At 41.3% G+C, this 21,842-nt stretch overlaps 1 protein-coding gene across 5 annotated transcripts in view; it reads left to right on the top strand.

The window, feature by feature from the left end:
- The window catches only part of DNAAF9 (dynein axonemal assembly factor 9), a 190,207-nt gene that overhangs the window by 119,056 nt on the left and 49,309 nt on the right, over nucleotides 1-21,842 (top strand). For all 5 annotated transcript variants that reach the window (XM_049100735.1, XM_049100736.1, XM_049100734.1 and 2 more), the window contains 5 exons: nucleotides 3,055-3,166; nucleotides 3,957-4,027; nucleotides 5,450-5,500; nucleotides 6,091-6,178; nucleotides 16,247-16,350. In XM_049100735.1, coding sequence (XP_048956692.1) covers nucleotides 3,055-3,166; nucleotides 3,957-4,027; nucleotides 5,450-5,500; nucleotides 6,091-6,178; nucleotides 16,247-16,350 — 426 coding nt within the window. The remainder of the gene's footprint in view (nucleotides 1-3,054; nucleotides 3,167-3,956; nucleotides 4,028-5,449; nucleotides 5,501-6,090; nucleotides 6,179-16,246; nucleotides 16,351-21,842) is intronic.

The following is a 21,842-nucleotide window of genomic DNA, read 5'->3' on the forward strand; positions in this document are numbered from 1 at the left end:
GGAGTGTTCCAGCTGCAGCTGTGATGAGCCTGTGATTTTGAGGGTGTCCAGGCAGCTGTACCAGGCCCACATCATACTCCCATGCCTTGGCTTCCCAGTGTCCAGGGTTTTAGCTGAGAGCTGAGAGAGACACTTCTTCCTAAGGTTAGGGAGGCTTCCTCCAAATGACTGAGACTTCTGTGACCTAGTGTGAAAATGAGCTGAGTACTAGCCTGGCTCAACACAGACTGCTGGATTCTCTGTGTTTCAGGGCCTGTGTTGATGTCCTTAATAGGGATCTGTGAAAATAAATTTTAAAAACTGGGGGCCTAAGTCTCCAGCGAAGTGGGTAGTCAGAGCTGAACTTTCTGACCCATGTGCTGAGGGCACCCTGATAGGACAGGGGCATGGTTTAGAAATGCAGAAATATTGGTCCCCAGGTGGACTGGCCAGCATGGCCTGGGGTAGCAGTTTCTAGAACAGTTGCTCCTGGTCACAAGCAAGTTTTCTATTTAGCCCAGTGCATCCTGATGTGCAGAAGATTGGCAAGGGATGCATGAGAGGATGATAGCCATCTACCAAGATTCTGGTTGCAGTAGATATGGGCACAGATTATACCTTGAGTCTGTTCTGTAGCTACTGCCCAAGCCTTAAATCCAGTGAGCTTTTGGTCACTAGGAACTTGGTGCACAGGTATGGATGACTCAGTGCAAATGCATGCCTACACCATCACCAGTGGAAAAGCAGTAGTGTTGTCCTATCTACAGAGAGTTGTCTACTCTACAAAGAGTAGAACAACATAGTAACTTTTTAAGGTTGTGACTAATTTCTCTTTTTATAATGTGTCTGCTTCCTGTACCTGTCAACAAAATGTGTTGATGTTTGTTTAGAACTGAGACTTTATTGTGACATCATCAAGATGCTAGGAGATGTTTTTTGATATCAGGTGGTAGTACTTTATCTCCTTGCCAGACTGTAAGACCTGACTTCTCTATTTAGACCCTTCTGCAGTGCTCTGGAAGGTCCTTTGCACAATAGAAGGCAATCAGGAGTCCGGTGGAATCATACTGTTGTGTTAAGTATGCATTCAGCAGCCACTAATGAAATAAGAAAGAAGAGAGAGAAAATTGTTTTCTGTCCAAATCCTGTCCTCCTTTCCAAATAGAGATAAAGTTCTGCCTTTTGATTTTCTCTCTCCTCTTCCTCAATATCAAATGCTGAGTATAAAAGTAAGGCATTGGATATAACCTACTGGATTGTCTTTGATCTGGAAACCAAAGTGGGGTTCCCATTGTCATTTAAGAGAAACCATGCTGCCCAGCAAGGTTTTATGTCTTCACGTGTTCAAAATTCTTTGAAGCAGATTTTGCTTCAAAAAAAGCAGGGGTTTTTTTATAATAAATTTATTTTTTATTGGTGTTCAATTTACCAACATACAGAATAACACCCAGTGCTCATCCCGTCAAGTGCCCCCCTCAGTGCCCGTCACCCATTCACCCCCACCTCCCCCTCCCCTTCCACCACCCCTAGTTCGTTTCCCAGAGTTAGGAGTCTTTATATTCTGTCTCCCTTTCTGATATTTCCCACACATTTCTTCTCCCTTCCCTTCTATTCCCTTTCACTATTATTTATATTCCCCAAATGAATGAGACCATATAATGTTTGTCCTTCTCCGATTGACTTACTTCACTCAGCATAATACCCTCCAGTTCCATCCACATTGAAGCAAATGGTGGGTATTTGTTGTTTTTAATGGCTGAGTAACATTCCATTGTATACATAAACCACATCTTCTTTATCCATTCATCTTTCGATGGACACCGAGGCTCCTTCCACAGTTTGACTATTGTGGACATTGCTGCTATAAACATCAGGGTGCAGGTGTCCCAGCATTTCATTGCATCTGTATCTTTGGGGTAAATCCCCAACAGTGCAATAGCTGGGTCGTAGGGCAGGTCTATTTTTAACTCTTACCCCTTCCAGTTGTCAGGCCTAATCAGAAGGTTAACTAAAATATAAAAGCCTATCTGTCACTTTTATACATCCTTATTTCATGACAACATGAGAAATTAACCACTTTGGCTTTAAATGTTTCTTTCTCAACTCTTCTGGCTTTCTTTTGTGTTTGGGAATCTAGCAATTTCTTCAAGAGCCCTACAGCTTTTATCTCTCTCCTGAGGCTAGAGGTCCCAAGCTAGGACAATAATGTATGAAAATGAGCCCTATTTCAGGAGCTCTGCACCTGGCCATTCAGCAATATAAGGCCAAGAGGAGACAGGACCTGAGAGGGCTCATTGTGGTACTCATTTCATGTCCCTCACCAGATCTTCAGTCATTCCAGACCCTGGCTCTAGTTCATACCATTTTCTGCATTTCTTCTGCTAGATTCCTCCCCCAGATTGTCCCATTTCCATTAGTTTTAACATAAATTAGGGCTTCTTTACCAGCCATTCAAGAACTCTGTCGGTATTGCTCCAATTTTTTTTTCCAGCCTACTGAAGCCTCTATTTTTGTCTTGCCATAAAAGCTTAAATAGTTTCTTTTAATTTTTTTGGTACTGAAAGAACATTTGTAGGTATTGACATGTACCCAGAAATATCCATGAAGACATGTGTACTGAATGAATGACTGCCTTCCTAGACTTGTTCAGAACTTGAGCCCAAATCAAAGAAGGAGTTGGTGAGCATGTAGATATGCCAGGATGTGAAGAGTGTACAAGTGTACAAAAGCCTGGAAGAAACACCTCCAACTCAGAGGTCAGGGCTTCATCACAATTAAGGAAGGCTATTATCTTAGGAAAGATAAGCAATTTGAGGGAATTTATAGAAACATAAAAATATTCCTGTGGCCCGAGTGTGTCTCTGATGCAGAAGCAGTTGCAGGGGAGCTTGGGTGATGCTGAAGTCCTCTGCTAGTTCTGAGATGTAGTTCAGGATAACTTGTTTTCCTTAGAAACTCTGAGGTACTCTGTCAGAATGTACCTCAGAGCAATATTTTGTGGTCTGTTTCTTAAGGTCTCTTCCTGGAAGTTTAAGACTGACAACCAATCTAACTCTGTTTTCTCATTTGATATAGGCTTGTATGACTGTCTATGACATTCCTGACTTACTGGGAGGAAGGGGATGCTTAGGGTCTGTGGTCTTCTCAGAATCCTTTTTGACATCTCAGATCTTGGTTAAAGAAAAGGGTAAGTGTTTATAAGGTATTTAGAAAGCAAAACTTTCAGTTTTTTTTAACAAAACAAGTTATAGACATAGTTACATAGTTCATATGTATATTGTATTACAATATTATTGTATATTGTAATTGTATATAATGTACTGTTAATGTATTAGTGTATTAACATTATCATCACATATATATTTGTGTGTGTGTATATATATATGAATATATGCAGCCTTACTGTTAGGAAGAAGCAAAATGAGTAATTTTTGTTTATTTTGGCAAAATAAGTTATCTGGTTTCATAGTTCATATGCATATATAAATCATAATATATAATAATAATACATTATTGTATATTGTAATTATAACATGTATTAATATATTGATGTATAACATCATTACACACACACATATATGTATATATGAATATGTACAGCCTTACTGTTAATCAGGAAGAACAATTTGAAATAATAACTAGATCCTGTTTTTTAACCTTGCACTACCTTGATAAAAATTAAAAGTGTAGATAAAAAGGACAATTCCCAGGACTCTCCATTTAAATGTGTGTTTCTATTGTTGTAAAAAAAAAAAAAAAAGATAGAGTTAATCATATGGGGAAAACCTTTCTCCTTCCTCTCATTAGTCTCCCTGTCTCCAAGTAAGGAAGTTTTCAGTTTCTGAGGGCACAAGATTTTTGTATACAAGTAAGAGGAGCCCTCATTCCTGAGAAAGGGAGGGGTGTAAATTGTTGGGCCTACAAGGTGGGCCTAGGTATTGTGGGCAGTAACTGGCATGTCTGTGGTCTTCCTGCAGATGGCACTGTTACCACAGAAACCAGCTTCATAGTCCTGACGGCCGCCATACCCAGATTCTGCTCCTGGCTGGTTAGTGTCATTCATCCGATGGAAGTGGACTTAAATGTGGAAAAATCGGGGAGAACATTGAGGAAGAGCCTCTTCATTGGGTCCCTGGTGGGATGTTGGATCCTAAACTAGCTATTGTTTTTTTTTTTTTTTTTAAGATTTATTTATTTATTCATGAGAGAGAGAGAGAGCGAGAGAGAGAGAGAGAGAGAGAGAGAGAGAGAGAGAGAGGCAGAGATACAGGAGGGAGAAGCAGGCTCCATGCCAGGAGCCCGACGTGGGACTCGATCCCGGGACTCCAGGATCGCACCCTGGGCCAAAGGCAGGTGCTAAACCGCTGAGCCACCCAGGGATCCCCCTAGCTATTGTTCAGGGATAGAAATTTTTATCTCAGCTCTTTGTCTTTATACACACGAATCTAGTTTCTTTAACTCTGTTCTAATCTTGGAAAAGTGCCAAAAGAAACAAACTTAAGTGTTTGGGTCCCTGTTAAATTATGAAAGGAAGAAATTAAACCTTCATTTTACAAGGACAGTTGAGGACACTAAGGCTTAGAAACTGACCAGCCTGTCCAAAGTCACACAGATAGTGAGCAGTAGACCATGTGGCACCCTTCTCTGGTCAGAATGATTGTTGCTGAGTTTTTACAGCAAAGGCTCTCTACATGTAGAAGGGTCCCATCTTCATCAGTGAGAGCTGGTCTAAAACTCTAGTGCCAGGGCCCTGGGTGGCTCAGTCAGTTAAGTGTCTGCCTTGAACTCAGATCATGATTCCAGGGTCCTGGGATCGAGCCCCGCAATTGGGCTCCCTGTTCAGCAGGGAGCCTGCTTCTCCCTCTCCCTCTGCCTGCTGCTCCCCCTGCTTGTGCTTGCTCTCTCTCTCTCTCTCTTTCTCTGTCAAATAAATAAATAAAATCTTTACATTAAAAAGAAAAAGAAAGAAAGAAGCTCTGGTGCCTTGGGACACACAAAGTATGACAGCAGAGAGTCTGGTAATGGTCTAAGTACCTATTTTAAAATCTGTTTATATTCTGTTTCTACAATTCTGACATGAATGAGGAAGAACAAGAATCATTCTCTGACATTAATACATTTAAATTAGAATACATTCAAAATATTTTAATATGCTCTCTTCCCTTTGTCCTTACAAATAGTTGTTTTTTTCTGAAGTGAAATATGGTGGAGACTAATATATCATTTCCACATCTTGTAGGCTCATTTAGCTGGGCCTCAGGTCCCAGGAAGAGAGTGCACCATGACCTTGGGCTCTGAGCCTTGATGACTGGTAGCCAGCCAGCTCTGCCAGCCATCAGGGCCTGAGTACACAGGATTTGCTGGAGGAACCGCCCAGTCAGTCTTCTAGAAATATTGAACATGAGGGAGACCTAGTAGAGTTATGCCCTTGAAGTAGGAAACTGAAAATTTGCACTCCTTTTGGATACAGGTAGAAGATAATGAAATAAAATTGTCTGAGAAAACCCAACAAGCAGTGAAGGTAAGCAGCCTTCTTATCCTCAATGTCAACATTGTATCAAAATGAAATGTAAACAGTTTATGAAAATAATCTAGACTATTTCATTTTATGGCACATTTGAAGGATATGTTCCTCCTTGTCTCAATTCCTATTTGCATTCTTCCTCTCCCAGCAAAGCTTTAGACGTAGCCATTTAATGGGGTACACAGAGGGATTCGTTCTGCCATGTTGGCCTTTTAGTGAGTTTCTTTTAAATCTGCCAGTACCATTAAAAGCAGATCTCAGATTGGCCTAGACATATAGAACTGAGAGGTCAGGGCTTTAGGCCAAAGAGAGTTGCCTCCACTGGCTAGACATCCACTGGAACATGAACAAGCATAGTAGGCATTGGTACCTGGACTCAGAGAGGACCTTACACATTCTTTTCCTTGGCACAAGTTAAAAATGCCAGTAACGTGACAAAGAGCTAGGCAATGACAAAGGAATGGAAGAAGTTGGGTCTATTTGAGGCTAACTTAGCAGTTTTTATAGACAGACAAAAGGGCAGGACTTTTGATTCTGAAAGTTCATGGTATAAATCATATGCTCTTTGTGACTGGTTGTTTTTAAAGGGGGATGCCTGTTTCCTGGGCACTTTTCTAACAGGAGGAGAAGGAGCATATCTTTATTCCAGCAATCCACATTCCTGGCCTGAGGAAGGTGAGCCAGCTATTATTTTTCTTGATTGTGTCTGGGTCCCTCTTTTGCATGTATTGGCATGAATGTTGTGATTAGTGAAACATCTGATATTTGAAAAGACTTGTTGGTGTAGAAGTGTTTTCTTACAGCTTTTGTCTTTATCCACCCATTTTGCAGATGAGGAAACTTGTGCTAGGAAGGCATGACCCCAGAACCACAGTCTGGTCCTCTTGTTGCCATCTGAGGATTGTTCTCAGAATAGGCTAGAGTAGTGGCATGTCCAGAAATAGAATCTGTCTGGATTCATTTTTCTTTTTCTTTTTTAAGATTTTATTTATTCATGATAGAAACAGAGAGAGAGAGAGACAGAGACACATGCAGGCTCCATGCAGAGAGCCTGATGCAGGACTCCATTCCAGGACCCCAGGATCACACCCTGGGCCAAAGGCAGGCGCTAAACCACTGAGCCACCCAGGGATCCCCTGGATTCATTTTTCTATTGCTGTATAATAAATTACCACAAATTTAATAGCTTAAAACAACACATAATTATTATCTCACAGTTCTGTAGGTCAGAAGTCCAGGTAGACTTGGCTGGATTTATTTGTGTTAGGGACTCTGAAGTTAAGGCATCAGTCAGACTAGGCTCTTGTCTGGAGACTCTGGAGAAGAATTCACTCCCAGGCTCACTTAGACTATCAGCAGAATTCAATTCCTTCGGATTGTAGGAATGAGGTCCCCATCTTGTTGCTAGCTATCAGCCAGGACCATGCTTAGCTACCTCTCCCAAAAATCTCTGCCCTGTGACAGCCCTCCTCCATCTCAGCATTGAAAACCTCTCTAGTGTTGTTGCATCTATCTTACCCTTCCAATCTGTATAAATTTCTTCTCTATACCAGCCAGAGAAAATTCTGCCTATGAAGAACTGCTTGTGATTAGAGGAAGCCCACTCAAATAATGTCCATTTTGCCATATAATATTACTTGAACACAGGAGTAACATCAGGAGATGAAGATCATGGGAGTCATCCTAAATTTCTGCCTATCACAGTCTAGCCTCTGGCCTCACATTCATGTCCCGCCCACATGCAAAATACAATCAACCTTTCCTAAGGGCTCCATCTCATTATGATAACAGTTCAAAGTCCTAAATCTCACTAGCTCAAAAATCCAAAATCTCATCAAGATTATCTAAACCAGATGTAGATAAGGCTCTGGCTTTAAATCTATTTAAAGTGTAGTTCCTAAACTTGTACTGTAGCTGTGGCCTTGTGACACTAATCAGATAAGTTATCTGCCCTGCCCTCCCAACACTCAGGGTACCACTAGCATAGGATAACAGTTGTAGATCTTCAACTTCAGAAGAGGGGGAATGGAAAATAAAAAGGAGTCATCAGCCTGAGGTAGCTTTAAAATCCAGCTGGGCAAACTCCAGAGTCTGGATTAGGTTTCAAGACCTGGGAATAGTCCTCCATGGCTCTTACCTCTGCCACCTGGGCTCTTGATTTCACCTTCTAAAGTCTTAGTTTTCCCTTCCAAGCTTGTGGCTACACCTCATCCATCCTTCCTTTTTCACAAAGGTGGCACTGTGTACGTGAGTTTTATCAGCCTACTTCTTGCCAGTAGCATTTGGGGGCCCAGTAATCCCCTTTGATTTCATGCTCTTTGTGTCTCTTTCAGTCCAAGGGGCAATGTTCTGTTGACCTAAGATTCTCAAAAGCCTTGTTGGTTTTGCATGGATTTCGTGGGGATTCATTCCATGCTCCTTTTTGGTTTCCTCAAAATAATTTTCTTAGGAGTCCTGTTTCTTTCCCTGGTTGATATAGCCATTTTGTGAAGAAAGAGTTGTGACTTAACTCCACAAATTTTTCAGCCTCTACTGAGCAATCTCCTTTCTGGATAATTTGTTTTTCTTGAAAATATTCTGTCTGGTGGCAGGTTCCTTTCCCTGTTATCAGATCACTGGTTCAGCTTCTGCTCCTCCATTCACATAGGAGACAAAGCACAAGAAGTCTTGGTTCTCCACAAAATGCTGAGGTGTAGTAAGTAATGCATTTGTTACTGTGCCTGTGCTACAGCCCCTACATTTGTGCCTGTGCTACAGCCCCTACAGCCCCTACATTTGTGCCTGTGTGATCCTGGTGCAGAAGACCAAAATTAGGAACACTTGTTGAGGGCAGGGAGTATGTGACAGTACTACTAGTGTTGGGGCAAGATTGCCTGGTGTTTCTGAAGCAGGTTGTAGAAGCAACAGAGGTGATTGTGCTCTGTCATAGTTGAGCCAATTATAATATTTAGCAAGGATATTTGCCAAAATTAGTTTGTACTTAGCAAAGGGCCTTATTAGAAAAGTAATCTTATGCTATATTGAGTTATCCAGCAAGATTCAGTGTATCCTGAGGTCTTACACAAAGGGGACAGCCAGGGATTTCTGGAGTCCTGTTCATCCCATTCGTCCCATTCTATTGAGAGCATGCCCTTAGTTCCTGGAGGAAATGTAGTTTGAATTAGGAGGTGGTTTTCTGAGACAGGAAAATTAATTAGGAACAGAGAATTTAAACAGAAATCTCCTCTGGCTATCTGTTAAGCTTTTTGCCACTTTGGAGCTCAAGTCAAGTGGGGCTTAAAGTTTATACCACTTAAGGCTCTTTCAAAGAAAAATAACACTAAATAGGGCTCTTCTGAGGGCCTTGGAAGAGGGCTTGGGCAGGTGAGGGGTTCTGAAGCTTAAGTGTCATTAGTGTCTTGATAAATCTGTCTCTGCTTGACACTATGATGAGCTTGAAATTTATCTGTTCCCATTCCTTAAAGGCATTTAAAAAGCTCTTCAGCATGCATTATCTTAATTGAGCTTCATGTCCTAAGACCCAAAGGTGAAAACTTGCCTGAGGTTATAGTGCAAGTTCACAGTAGGTCTGGAGGGTAGTCCAAGTCTTCTGATTCTCAGTCCAGGGTTGGCACAACATGTAGATAGAGAATAGAACTTCCTTTACTTTGAAATGCTTCCAGCTCTGGAACTTTTTTTCTTCCCCAGTTAGTGATTTCTGCTATCACAGGATTTCTTGCTATTCAGCTTCCTATTCATTTATGTCCTTCATGTGCCCTTCTCTTCCTCACCCTGCTGACCTTGGTCAGGCAGTCTGCCCAGCCCCAGATCCTCAGGAGCCCACTTTAGAGTTTTACCACATATGCCTATATCCCTAAACAATGTCTTGCTTTTGAGTACAAATATAATCACACTGTGTTCTTTAGGGATATGCTTTCTTTTTTGCTTCCTATTCTATTCTTAAGATTCATCCAGATTGTTGTGGATAGCCATATAGTTCATTCACTTGCATGGCTCCATGGGATTCCTTTGTATGAAAATGTACAGTTTATTCTTTGGACATTGATGGACATTTGGAGTTTATTACAGATAGTCCTGTCATGAGCGTTCTTGTACATGTCTCCTGCTGCACATGGCACCAGGAAGATGCCTTAAAACACAGCTTTCTTGCTGTATAATATTTGACATCTGATGTCTCAGTCTCCTGACTTTCCTGTTGCATTCTGGCTCATTGGACCAGCCAGCACTGATATCTCTGGCTAGTTGGTATGTTGACATTCCCTGAATATTTACCCCTTTGATTGCTGTCGTTTTTTGACATTTGTGTATAGAATTTTCTGTGCTTTGCCTCAAACAAAGTCAATCCCTGTCCCTTGTAAGATCTTTGTACACCATGGAACTAAAGGGGAGGTCATGCGAATTAGCCCCTGGCTGAAACACCACAGATTTCCACTGCTGTCACCAGTCTTCCGTAGAATTTCTCAAATAGATTTCTCAGTTTTGTTGTACAACTTTGGTGCATTACCAGAGCCCTTAAATAGTTGTCTTAACAATTAGACCAGTTTCATCACTATTTTATGTGGAGAGGATCTGCCAGAATCTTCACAGTCATTTCAGAAGTCCCACCCCTCAGTGGTTTTGAAAGGTATTTTCACTTGGTAAAAATTCTAGGTCGGTAGTTTTTTTCTTTCTTTCTTTTTTTTTTAAAGTAAGCTCTATGCCCAATGTGGGACTTGAACTCACAATCCCAAGATCAAGAGTTGCTGACTGGGCCAGCCAGGCCTCCTGACAGTTTCCTTCTTTCTAGAAAGATGTTGCTCTGCTTTACTCTCTTGCTTGCACCAACCATTCCTGAGCAGAAATCCGCTGCCATCCTTATTTGTGTTCCTTCTAATAAAGTTACTTTTTTTTCTCTTCAGCTGCTTTTAAGATTTTCTTTCCTTCTTCTTCTTTTTTTTTTTTTTTTTTAAGATTTTTAAAATTTGGAGATCCCTGGGTGACTCAGTGGTTGACTCCCGATCCCGGGACTCCAGGATCACACCCTGCGCTGAAGGCAGGCACTAAACCGCTGAGCCACCCAGGGATCCCCAGGGAGAGAGAATCTCAAGCAGATTCTGCACTAAGCCGCAGAGCCTAATGCAGAGCTTGATCTCAGGACCCTGAGATCATGACCTGAGCTGAAATCAAGCCACCCAAGCACCCTGATTTTCTTTCTTTCTATCAAATATTTTAAGCAATTTTATTTTTATGAATTGGTGTGTGTGTGTGTGTGTTTTAACATGTTCCTTGTGCTTGGAATTCATTTTGCTTCTTCAATGGATGGATTTAATTTTCCTCAAATTGGGAGTATTTTTGGCCTTTTTTTTTTTTTTTTTTTTTTTTTTTTTAGTTTTTGCACTCCTATTCTGGGGCTCCAGTCACATATCTTTGCTACCTAGAATTATCCCACAGCCCCTTTTTGCTCTGTACAATTATTTTCAGTCTTTTTTCTCTTTGTGTTTCATTTTGCATAGTTCTATATATGCTAATTTACTAACCTTTTCTGCATTGTTGTTATGAATTTGTTAACATTTGTGAAGTGGAGCACAGGGTATTGAATGGTGAGCCAAGTTCAACAAAAGACCATGAAAGAAATTGAAATAGAAAATTTTATTTGTCATAAGTCCTGGAGGAAGTACACGGCAATGGCATGCCTTATGCCTGCAGGGCACACAGGAAGTTCAAAGCAGAGTGCAGACAGAGAGTGGCAGGATCTAGGGCACATGCCTTTATTAGGGTTTGTGGGTAGAGTGGTTCAGGTTTCTCAGGCTAAGGCCAGATTGGTCAATTCAAACCAAAAGAGCAGGGTTTTGGTAAGCTCCACAGGGGTACACAAGGAGATGGCCCTAGGAGACAAGGGAGACTTGATCACAAGGGCTGTTGAGCTCATATCAGGAACTTACATCTTGTGACTCTCTGCAGGCTGCTACATAGGGCTTGTCTGAGGGACCGTGTCATTTTAAGCACCACCACCACTCCCGCCCCCTAGGCCACTTGGCCAAACAAAAGATATGCCAGGGCAGCAATACCTTGGAGTAGCTTAGCTAAACTTTCACAACTGTCTAATGTCGTTAATCTCATTCAGTGTATTTTTCTTCTCAGACATAGTGTTTTTCATCTCTAGAAGTTGATTTAGAGATCTTTTACATCTTTCATGTCTCAAGTTAACATGGTTCAGTCTTCTAGCTTTTTGAATATATGGGATACAGTTATAATAATTGTTTTAATATGTTTTTCTTCTAGTTTTATCATATGGCCTTGCTTTTAAGCTTTGTTAGCCTGGAGACAGAATAACATTTAATTTAGGGCTAATTTTACCCCACTGCTGAGGCAGAATTCTTCTGAGTACTCTACCTGACATGTCTGTGAAGTGTGAGGTTTTCTACTGTGGCTGGTGCAAATGGGCAGAAAGTCTCGTTCAAGGTATGGGTTGATGTTCATTGTTTTACGTAGGAATATCCAGTTTTTCCGGTACCATGTATTGAAAAGACTTTCCTTTTTCTTTGATCTGTTAGTACACCTTTGTTGAATATCAGTTGACTGTGTATTTACCATTTCCTGCAGGCCTCCATGAATGTTTGGCACTCAGGCAGCTCCTTCATTGTCCCTGTAGTGATTTACAATTTGTAGAGTGTTTTTTTCCATTGGGCAGAGATTATTCAGCAGTGAGGAACAGGGACACTGGTCCCATTGACACATGGGGCAGTGGACACATCCTGAGAACTCCGGTAACCATGCTGAGTCCCACCTTCTTATGATGGGAAGGCCCAGGCAGTGGTCATCTGCTGTCTGCTGACTTCATGCTCAACCCTCTTGTGTATTCCCTTGTGTCCACATGAAGTTTGTCAGGGACATTTTAGAAGAGAAAGTCATCTGCAGCTCTGAATGTGAATGAATTATTCAGCTGCATATTATCTACAGTGCATGGATGACTCGGGATCAGAGGTCAAGAGTAGTGAGCAAGTTACAGAAGGACATGTGTATTAAGATTCTATTATACAAAAGCAAAACAGGGACAGCCTGGGTGGCTCAGCAGTTTAGCGCCACCTTCAGCCCAGGGTGTGATCTTGGAGACCTGGAATCGAGTCCCATGTCGGGCTTCCTGCATGGAGCCTGCTTCTCCATCTGCCTGTGTCTCTGCCTCTCTCTTTCTCTCTATTCTGTGTGTGTGTGTGTGTGTGTGTGTGTGTGTGTGTGTCTCATGAATAAATATAATCTTAAAAAAAAAAGCAAAACAGACAAGATCAAATAATATATAGTTTATAGATACATTGAAGTGTGGTAAAACTGTACAGAATTTGGGATGGGTCCCTCTGAGCAGAAAAGAGAAGGCCATTGAGGAAGGACATTTAGGAGGCTTCAGAGGTCCTAGTAATACTTGATTTCTTAGGCTGAGTGGTGAGTGTACAGGGATTGAGATTGTGTTGCTAGATTGTGTTGCTATTGTTTTTCTTTTTTTTTTTTTTTTAAGGATTTTATTGATTTATTCATGAGAGACACACACACACACACAGAGAGAGGCAGAGACACAGACAGAGGGAAAAGCAGGCTCCACTCAGGGAACCTGATATGGGACCCCATCCTGGGACTCCAGGATCACGCCCTGGGCCAAAGGCAGGTGCTAAAGCACTGAGCCACCGAGGCATCCCATTATTGTTTTTCTTTAAACTATATGTGTACATTTCACATATTGTCATATAGAATGAAAATTATCTAGCCATTGCATCATATTTCCCCAGCAGTGATAAATGTTCCCTCTTCACACAGGCTGAACCATTGGAGGAGCTTTATTTGTACAGCCAGGTGTCTAAAGGAGGAAAACCAAATTCTTCATTGACACTTGGTATCTTGTTTTGCCCTGAGGTCTCATCCTTCTTTTGGACTCCTGGTGATGCAGAGGTCAATCAGAGACAGAACCATGCCTCAGTCCCTTGCTGCTTCTTGGATAGTGAGGGGGAACTTCCTCTTACCTTGGGTTTTTAGATTCACAGAACAGAGAAGGAATGACAGGCCTTTCAGTAAGGGCACCAGGGACAAGACAAGGAGCCAAGGAGATCTCAAGAGTTAGCTACCTTGGTCACTGAGAAACCTCTGCAAAGGTACATCTCTTCAGACCAAAGTCTGACAGTCACGAATCCAAAGCAAATACTAGAAGTGTCATCACTTCAAGGGGATTAGGATCTGAGAGACCAGGTAACAGGTACTGGACACCCAGTGAGTCACTTCAGTTATTTCATGTGTGCTCTGAGGATAATGATAGTTACTGCTCCCAGAGTCAGGCTAATGGGTAGCTGTGACACAAGACAGCCTCTCTGCACCAGTAGTAAAATCATCTTCCATTTATTGAGTTCCTGCCCTGGGCCATGCCCCATAATGAGTGCTTTTCCAGCACTGCCTTGTGAATTTCTGTCTTCCTCTTTTCCATTTTGTTTCAAGGCTTCAGAGTATATATAGAGAGGAAATGCTGGAGGTAACCTCTTTTATCTGTGCTCTTTTCTGGAAGCTTTGGAAGGATGTTGTCCAGGAGACCTTTAAGTGGTATTTGACTTACTTCTGAGAAACTTCACGTTAGAGCTACACAGGTGGAGGGCGAGCCCAGGTCCTGGAAGGGTACAAGTAGCAAGCAGTAGGAGAGCAGTTCTTATCTCCTAATACCTATTGATCCCTCTTTTCTCTATAAACAGTAGGTAGAGTTATCTTGTGGCTGGAATTGATGAGGTCATAGCGTGAGAAGAGTGCTGAAAATCTTGGCTGGGCCCTGGGGAAGCTGGTGGAGGAGCTTAGACAGAAGAGGAGAGACTCCAGACAGCACTGTAGGTCTCTTGAGGCTAAGAAGCAAAGAGAGGTAGTTGTCAGATAGGCCATTTGGAGAGGGCAAGGGCAAAGGGGGAGGAAACCAGGTAAGAACTCAAGGAGCCCAGATGCCACAGCACCTTGACCCCCTACAGACCTCTGCTCTGTACCTGGCTCCACCGCGAGTAGTTCTGTGACCTTGGGAGAAACTTCTCTACCATATTTTTTTTTTTTTTTTTTTTTTTTTTTTTTTGTGATAGTCACACAAAGAGAGAGAGAGAGGCAGAGACACAGGCAGAGGGAGAAGCAGGCTCCATGCACTGGGAGCCCGACGTGGGATTCGATCCCGGGTCTCCAAGATCACGCCCTGGGCCAAAGGCAGGCGCTAAACCGCTGCACCACCCAGGGATCCCTCTTTTTTTTTTTTTTTTTTTTTTTTTTTTTTTTTTTTTTTGTGATAGGGAGAAACTTCTCTAAGCTTGAGTCTCCCCATCAGTCCTGAAGAAGATTACCTCTTTGAATTGTTGGAAAGATGGAAAACTATGATGTATAGGACATGCATGGCACAATGGCAAAATATGTTCCTGTCCCTTTCCCTGACAAAACAGAGATTAAAGCATGTCCCATTCTGATGTGGGTGAGAGGAAAATCAGCAATTTCTGAGCTATTGGGGAAAACTGAGGGACTGAGGCTTCAAAAGTTCAGTGATGTCAAAGGATGAGATCGGGGAATGAGATAGCTAAAAGGCTGATGAGATGCTGTAGTCCAAGAGTGGGTTCTAGAGCTGAAGATTTCAGAGGTCATGATGTTCTGGATGCTGTTTTATTGCTGTAGCATTGGAATTGTCCCTACAATCTCCAGAGCTTTGGGGCTACCTTCCTAGAGTTACAGCTCAAGGAATCGGTCCCTCTTCTTTGTCTTCTGTCCTCTACCTTAGCAGTTAAGATATTAATGATAGTATTCCCAAGCTTGTGCCTTGAGCTCCCAAGAAGAATTTTCTCTCTTCTGCAGATGTGAAAACAAAGAAAGGCTGTTAGAAGAATGGAAAGGATATAGCTTGGACCAGCTCCAGAGAACAGCTTTACCAAGAGTCTTACGGGGGCTCTGGGTGCTTCATTTAAGCCTCCAAAGCAAGCCTAGTCTTTTTTTTTTTTTTTAATTTATTTTTTATTGGTGTTCAATAGCAAGCCTAGTCTTAACACTTCTCGTCTTAACTATCCATCCTTTCTTTGGTCTTTCCCCTAGGGCCCCTAACAAGCTATTCTGTATAACCTTGGCCACCTAGGAAAAACAGCTCTCCTTAGACCTGAATCTTTGAACTGAAGAACCCACAACCAGTGTCCACATCCCACCCATCTTGCTTTTGTGAATGTAGAGGAGCAGGCCTCCAGTGTCTACAGAATCCCCTTATTGCCTAACTCAGATGTTCCTTTGCTGGCTACAGAGACCCTTAGGTCTCCTCATCAGTCCTTCAGCTGAGATGCTAGTGCTCTTTGCTGGGCTTTAGGTTAGGGACGTGGTATCATTATAGCCAAGGCACCTTCTGCCAAAATAGGACGAAGGAGAGTCTATAAACTCAGTGGTGGAGCAGACATACCCAGAGTCTTTTTGAGTGTGTTTCCCTGGAAGACAACCAAAAGTGAATGTGAATTTTGCCTCTCCCCCAGCAGTTGGTAGCTTATTCACTTGGTTTTTTTTTTTTTTTTTTTAATTCTTAATGCAGACTCTGATGCCTCTTTTCTCTCTGAAACTCTGGGAGTGTACATTAGCTTCCCCAGAGCACAAGACTCAGCATAAAAATTGTGTGACTTAAGCATCACAAATACGAGGCTCCAGTCACCAGTGTGGTGTGCCCTGGTACCTGCAAAGACACTGAGATCTGGCCCCTAGGATCCAGCCCTCCAGCTCTGACCGCCTCTCTTTTCCTTCCAGGGAAAGTGCACTTCTTCTCTAGTGGTCTTCTGTTTTTTCACCGTCATCACGGAAGTATCATCCTTTCCAAGGATCACATGAATTCCATTTCGTTCTATGATGGGGTAGGTGTGTTTTACCAGTCCATGGCTTTGACATTCAGAAGAATACTCACACCTCTGACATGAAAACCAAGTAACTCCCTGTCCCTCCTTCACCACCATGGGTTAGGGTATCAGGAACCAGCATTGCCCTTGAGGCAGGCAAGCAGGGAGTTCCTGGAGAGGCCTGTCTGCTTGTCACCTTCACTGCTCCATTAAGGACTTAGCTAGAGGGATCCACCCTTAGCGCCTGCCTTTGGCCCAGGGCGCGATCCTGGAGACCAGGGATCGAATCCCACGTTGGGCTCCCGGTGCATGGAGCCTGCTTCTCCCTCTGCCTATGTCTCTGCCTCTCTCTCTCTCTCTCTCTCTCTCTGTGTGTGTGACTATCATAAATAAATAAAAATTTAAAAAAAAAAAAAAAGGACTTAACTAGAAAAGACTTCTGGGTCAGGAGGGCCAACTGCTACCTATATCCAATTAACTCATCCCCAAAAGGACCAGAAAGTAGGCTAAAGAAGGCCTCAAATGACCCCCTTCACACCCAGGGACACAAAAGCTCACCCACTTAAGACTGGGAAACTGTTCCTCTAGCACTGATAGGACTCCACTTACCCATTAGCATGAGAAAGAATTATAAGTGAACCAGAGAGAAGAGAAATGGCTCACTTTCCCCTTGAGGGCTCAGCCCCACCCACTGACACACTCAGACTTCCCCTCTACCTCTGTGAAAGTTCCACCCCCAGAACCATCCTTTAACTTCATCAGTTTATTTAACACTTTTCCCTCCCCTCACAAGGAAGAAAGCAGCTATGAGTTCTCCCTAGGCTGTACCTCTTGGCCAAGGCACAGCTCATCTCTCAGTATGACATCAGAGTGGAGGGCAGGCCCTCTAACTCTTTGGTTTCAGCCTCAAAACCAGCCTGTTTGGGAGCCAAGACAGAGACTAGGTAAGGTGGTTTGGTCAGATGGCTCCGAAAATAAGTTCTATGAACAATTCAGAGAAAATTTTTTCTTCCACATATAACCTACCACCTTAAAGGGTGTACAGAAATGCAAGCAGGCCAACGAGACAGAAACCATGGCTTTATTAGATGAAAACTCTGATGAGGGAAGAAAAGGTGATTCATTCAAGTTCTGGGCCAGTAAGTTAGCTAATTTGGGGCGGGGGGAATGGATTCTTACCTCATAATCAAAAATCAAAATTAACTTCTGATAGATTAAAATTAAATATTTTTAAATTTTACAAGAAGAAAGAGGAATATAAGAATATAAAATGAATATATATTAAACTTCCAGGGACAGGAAGACTCTGTAAGCTTAGAAATGATATAAGAAATTCTGAAGGAAAAGTCAGATTTGACCACTTAAGGATTTAAAAAATTGGGATGAAAAAAAAATAAATAAATAAAAATAAAAATAAAAATAAAAAATAAAAAATTGGGATGCCTAGGTGGCTCAGTGGTTGAGCATTTGCCTTTAGTTCAGGTCATGATCCTGGGGTCCTGGGATCAAGTCCCACATGGGGCTCTCTGAGGGGAGCCTGCCTCTCCTTCTGCCTATGTCCCTGCTTCTCTCTCTCTGTGTCTCTCATGAATAAATAAATAAAATCTTAAAAATAAAAAAAAAAAGATTTTAAAAATTTTGCCAAAAATTTAAATTATTGACATGTACTTTATATACAATTAACTATGCCCATTTAAAGTTTTGACAGAATGTATACACTCATGAAACCACTGTTATAATTAAAAACAGACAACTTTCATCACCCCTAAAGTTTTCTTTTTTTAAAATATTTATTTTTTCATGAGAGACACAAGAGGCAGAATTTAAAATATTTTATTTATTTTTTCATGAGAGACACAAGAGGCAGAAACATAGGTAGAGGGAGAAGCAGGCTCCCTGTGGGGAGCCGAATGTGGGACCTGATCCCAGGACCCTGGGATTACGCCTTGAGCTGAAGGCAGAAGCTCAACCACTGAACCACCCAGGTACCTCAGCCCTAAAATTTTTTAATACCCTTTTGCAGTTCCTCCTTCTGTCCACTTCTGGCTTTCTGTTACTAGATCAGTTTGCAGTTCTAAAATGTTATATAAATGGGGGTGCCTGGATGGCTCAGTCATTTAAGCATCTGACTCTTGATTTCAGCTCCGGTCATGATCTCAAGGTGCTGGAATGGAATCCTGTGTTGGGTTCCAGAATCAGCAGGGAGTCTGCTTGCAGATTTTCTCCCTCTCCCTCGAACCCTCCCCGTGCTTTCACATGTGCTTGCTCTCTCTCTCAAATGAATAAATAAATCTTTAAGTAAAATGAAGTTATATAAATAGGCATCATACATTCTATACCCTTTTAAGTCTGTCATTTTTCACTCAGTATAATGATTTTTAGATTCATCCATGTCGTTTATATCAAAAGTCTGCTCCTTTTCATTGCTGAGTAGTATTCCATTGTTTGGATATAGCATAAAATTTATCAAACTAATTTTTTTTAAAGATTTTATTTACTTATTCATGAGAGACCCACAGAGAGCGAGGCAGAGACAAAGGCAGAGGGAGAGGTAGGTTCTTCGGGGAGCCTGATACAGGACTCAATCCCAGGACTCTGGGATCATGCCTTGAGCTGAAAGCAAACGCTCAACCACTGAGCCACCCAGGTATCCCTATCAAACTAATTTATGATTTGAAACTCTAAAACGTCAAAGAATTTATTAAAAAGCAAAAAAATAAACTGGATAAAACATTTTTGGTGATTAAAACAAATGAGTTAATATTTCTTTTCCATGAAGAACTCTGTCTTTATTAACATGAGACTAGTTAACAGATATATGGAAGTATATCAGAGACAGCCTCTCACTACTATATATAACAATAAATTGGCAAAAAGTCAATAAAAAGGTCCTGTTGGCAAGGAGAAATGTAATACGAATTTCCAGCCATAGGGGAGGCTTTAGAGTAATGTAGAATACAATCTTTGAAAATATTTACTGATAGTTTGTAGCAAGTTGGCAGATGCTGATACCACTGATCAGTTTTGACAGAATGTATACGCTCATGAAACCACTGTTATAATTAAAAACAGACAACTTTCATCACCCCTAAAGTTTTCTTTTTGTATTTTTATTTATTTATTTATTTATTTAATTTTTTTTATTTATGATAGTCATACAGAGAGAGAGAGAGAGAGAGAGGCAGAGACATAGGCAGAGAGAGAAGCAGGCTCCATGCACCGGGAGCCCGACGTGGGACTCGATCCCGGGTCTCCAGGGATCCGTGTCCTGGGCCAAAGGCAGGCGCCAAACCGCTGCGCCACCCAGGGATCCCTAAAGTTTTCTTTTTTTAAAGATTTTATTTATTTATGATAGTATCATAAATTTATGATACTATTATGATACTATCATAAATTAAGTTTTAAAACTTAATTTAGTTTTAAAAGCAAGATACAGAATTAAAAAAGAAGATACAGAATTAAAAAAATAGTATTTTATACTGCCTTAAAAAAGCAATTAGGGGATCCCTGGGTGGCTCAGCAGTTTGCCGCCTGCCTTCAGCCTGGGACGTGATCCTGGAGTCCTGGGATCAAGTTCCGCGTCAGGCTCCCTGCATGGAGCCTGCTTCTCCCTCTGCCTGTGTCTTTGCTCTCTCTCTCTGTGTCTCTCATGAATAAATAAATAAAATCTTAAAAAAAAAAAAAAAGAATTAAGTAAGTGAATAGGAAAAAAAGACTAGAAGGAAAACTACTAAAATGTTAGTTCTGGTTGAGTTTAGGCAATGGGACTTTGACTTGATTTTTTTAATCTCCTCTATTCTATTTACTACTTTTTCAAAATTTTAATTAGTGAACATGTATTACTTTTATAATGAAAATTTAGGGATTCCTGGGTGGCGCAGCGGTTTGGCGCCTGCCTTTGGCCCAGGGCGCGATCCTGGAGACCCAGGATCGAATCCCACATCGGGCTGCCGGTGCATGGAGCCTGCTTCTCCCTCTGCCTGTGTCTCTGCCTCTCTCTCTCTCTCTCTCTGTATCTGTCATAAATAAATAAAATATTTTTAAAAAATTTATAATGAAAATTTAAATGTTAAAAGATCCTTTTCCCTAAGATCAGGACCATGACAAAGATGCTCATTTTTGCCATTTCTTTTTTTCTTTTTTTCTTTTTTTTTTTTTTTTTTTTATTGTTAAAAGAGTTTAGGGCAGCCCGGGTGGCTCAGCAGTTTAGCACCTGCCTTCATCCCAGGGTGTGATCCTGGAGACCCGGGATCGAGTCCCACGTCAGACTCCCTGCATGGAGCCTATTTTTCCCTCTGCCTGTGTCTCTGCCTCACTCTCTCTCTCTCTCTGTGTCTCTCATGAATAAATAAATAAAATCTTTTTTAAAAGATTTTAAAAGAGAGTAAGAGAGAGAGATCACGAGCAGTGGGGTGAGGGGCAGAGGGAGAAGTAGACTCTCTGCTGAGCAGGGAGCCTGATTCAGGGCTCGATCCCAGGATTCCAGGATCATGACCTTAGCCAAAGGCAGATACTTAACTGAGCCACCCAAGGGCCCCCATTTTTGCCATTTATATTCAATATAGTATTGGAAGTTATAGCTAGAGCAATTAGGCAAGAGAAAGAATCAGAAGGCATCTAAATTGAAAGGGAAGAAGTTCTCTCTTCACAGATGACATGATCTTACATGTAGAAAACCCTAAAGATTCCACACAACAAAACTGCTAGAATTAATTAAATGATTTCACCAAAGTTGCAGGATACAAAATTGACACAATAAAATCAGTTGCACCCTAGCATTGGCCAATCTGAAAAAGTAAGAAAACAATTCCATTTACAGTAACACCAAAAAGAATAAATTACTTAAGAATAAATTTAACCAAAGAGGTGAAAGACTTGCGCACTAAAAACTACAAAACAAAATAGAGAAGTTCTAGATAAATGGAAAGACACCCCATGTTCATAGATAGAAAGACTTAACATTGTTAAGACCACAATTCTACCCAAAGCAGTCTACAGATTCAGTGCAATTCCTATCAAAATTCAGTGGTATTTTTTACAGAAATAGAAAAATCCATTCTGAAATTCATATGGAATCTCATGGTATCCCCAAATAATCAAAATAATCTTAAAAAAGAATAAAGTTAGAAGACTCACACTTTCTTATTTCAAAACTTACTACAAAGCTACAGTAATTAAACAACAGTGTGGTATTGGCATAAAGTCAGACGTATAGACCAATGTAATAGATCAGAAATAAACTTTCACCTGTGTAGCCAAATGATTTTCTACAAGGGTGCCACGGCCGTTCAATGGGGAAAGGACAGTCTTTTCAACAAATGTGCTAGGAAAATTAGACATCCACATGGAAAAGAATGAAGTTAGATCCTTACTTTATGCCATATAAAAAAAATTAACTCAACATGCAGCATAGGCTTAAATGTAAGAGCCAACGCTATTAAACTCTTAGAAGAAAACATAGAAATAAAGCCCTCGTGACCTTGAAGTAGGCAGTGATTTCTTGGATATGA

The sequence above is a fragment of the Canis lupus genome, chromosome 24, assembly GCF_003254725.2.
Source record: "Canis lupus dingo isolate Sandy chromosome 24, ASM325472v2, whole genome shotgun sequence".
NCBI lineage: Eukaryota > Metazoa > Chordata > Mammalia > Carnivora > Canidae > Canis > Canis lupus.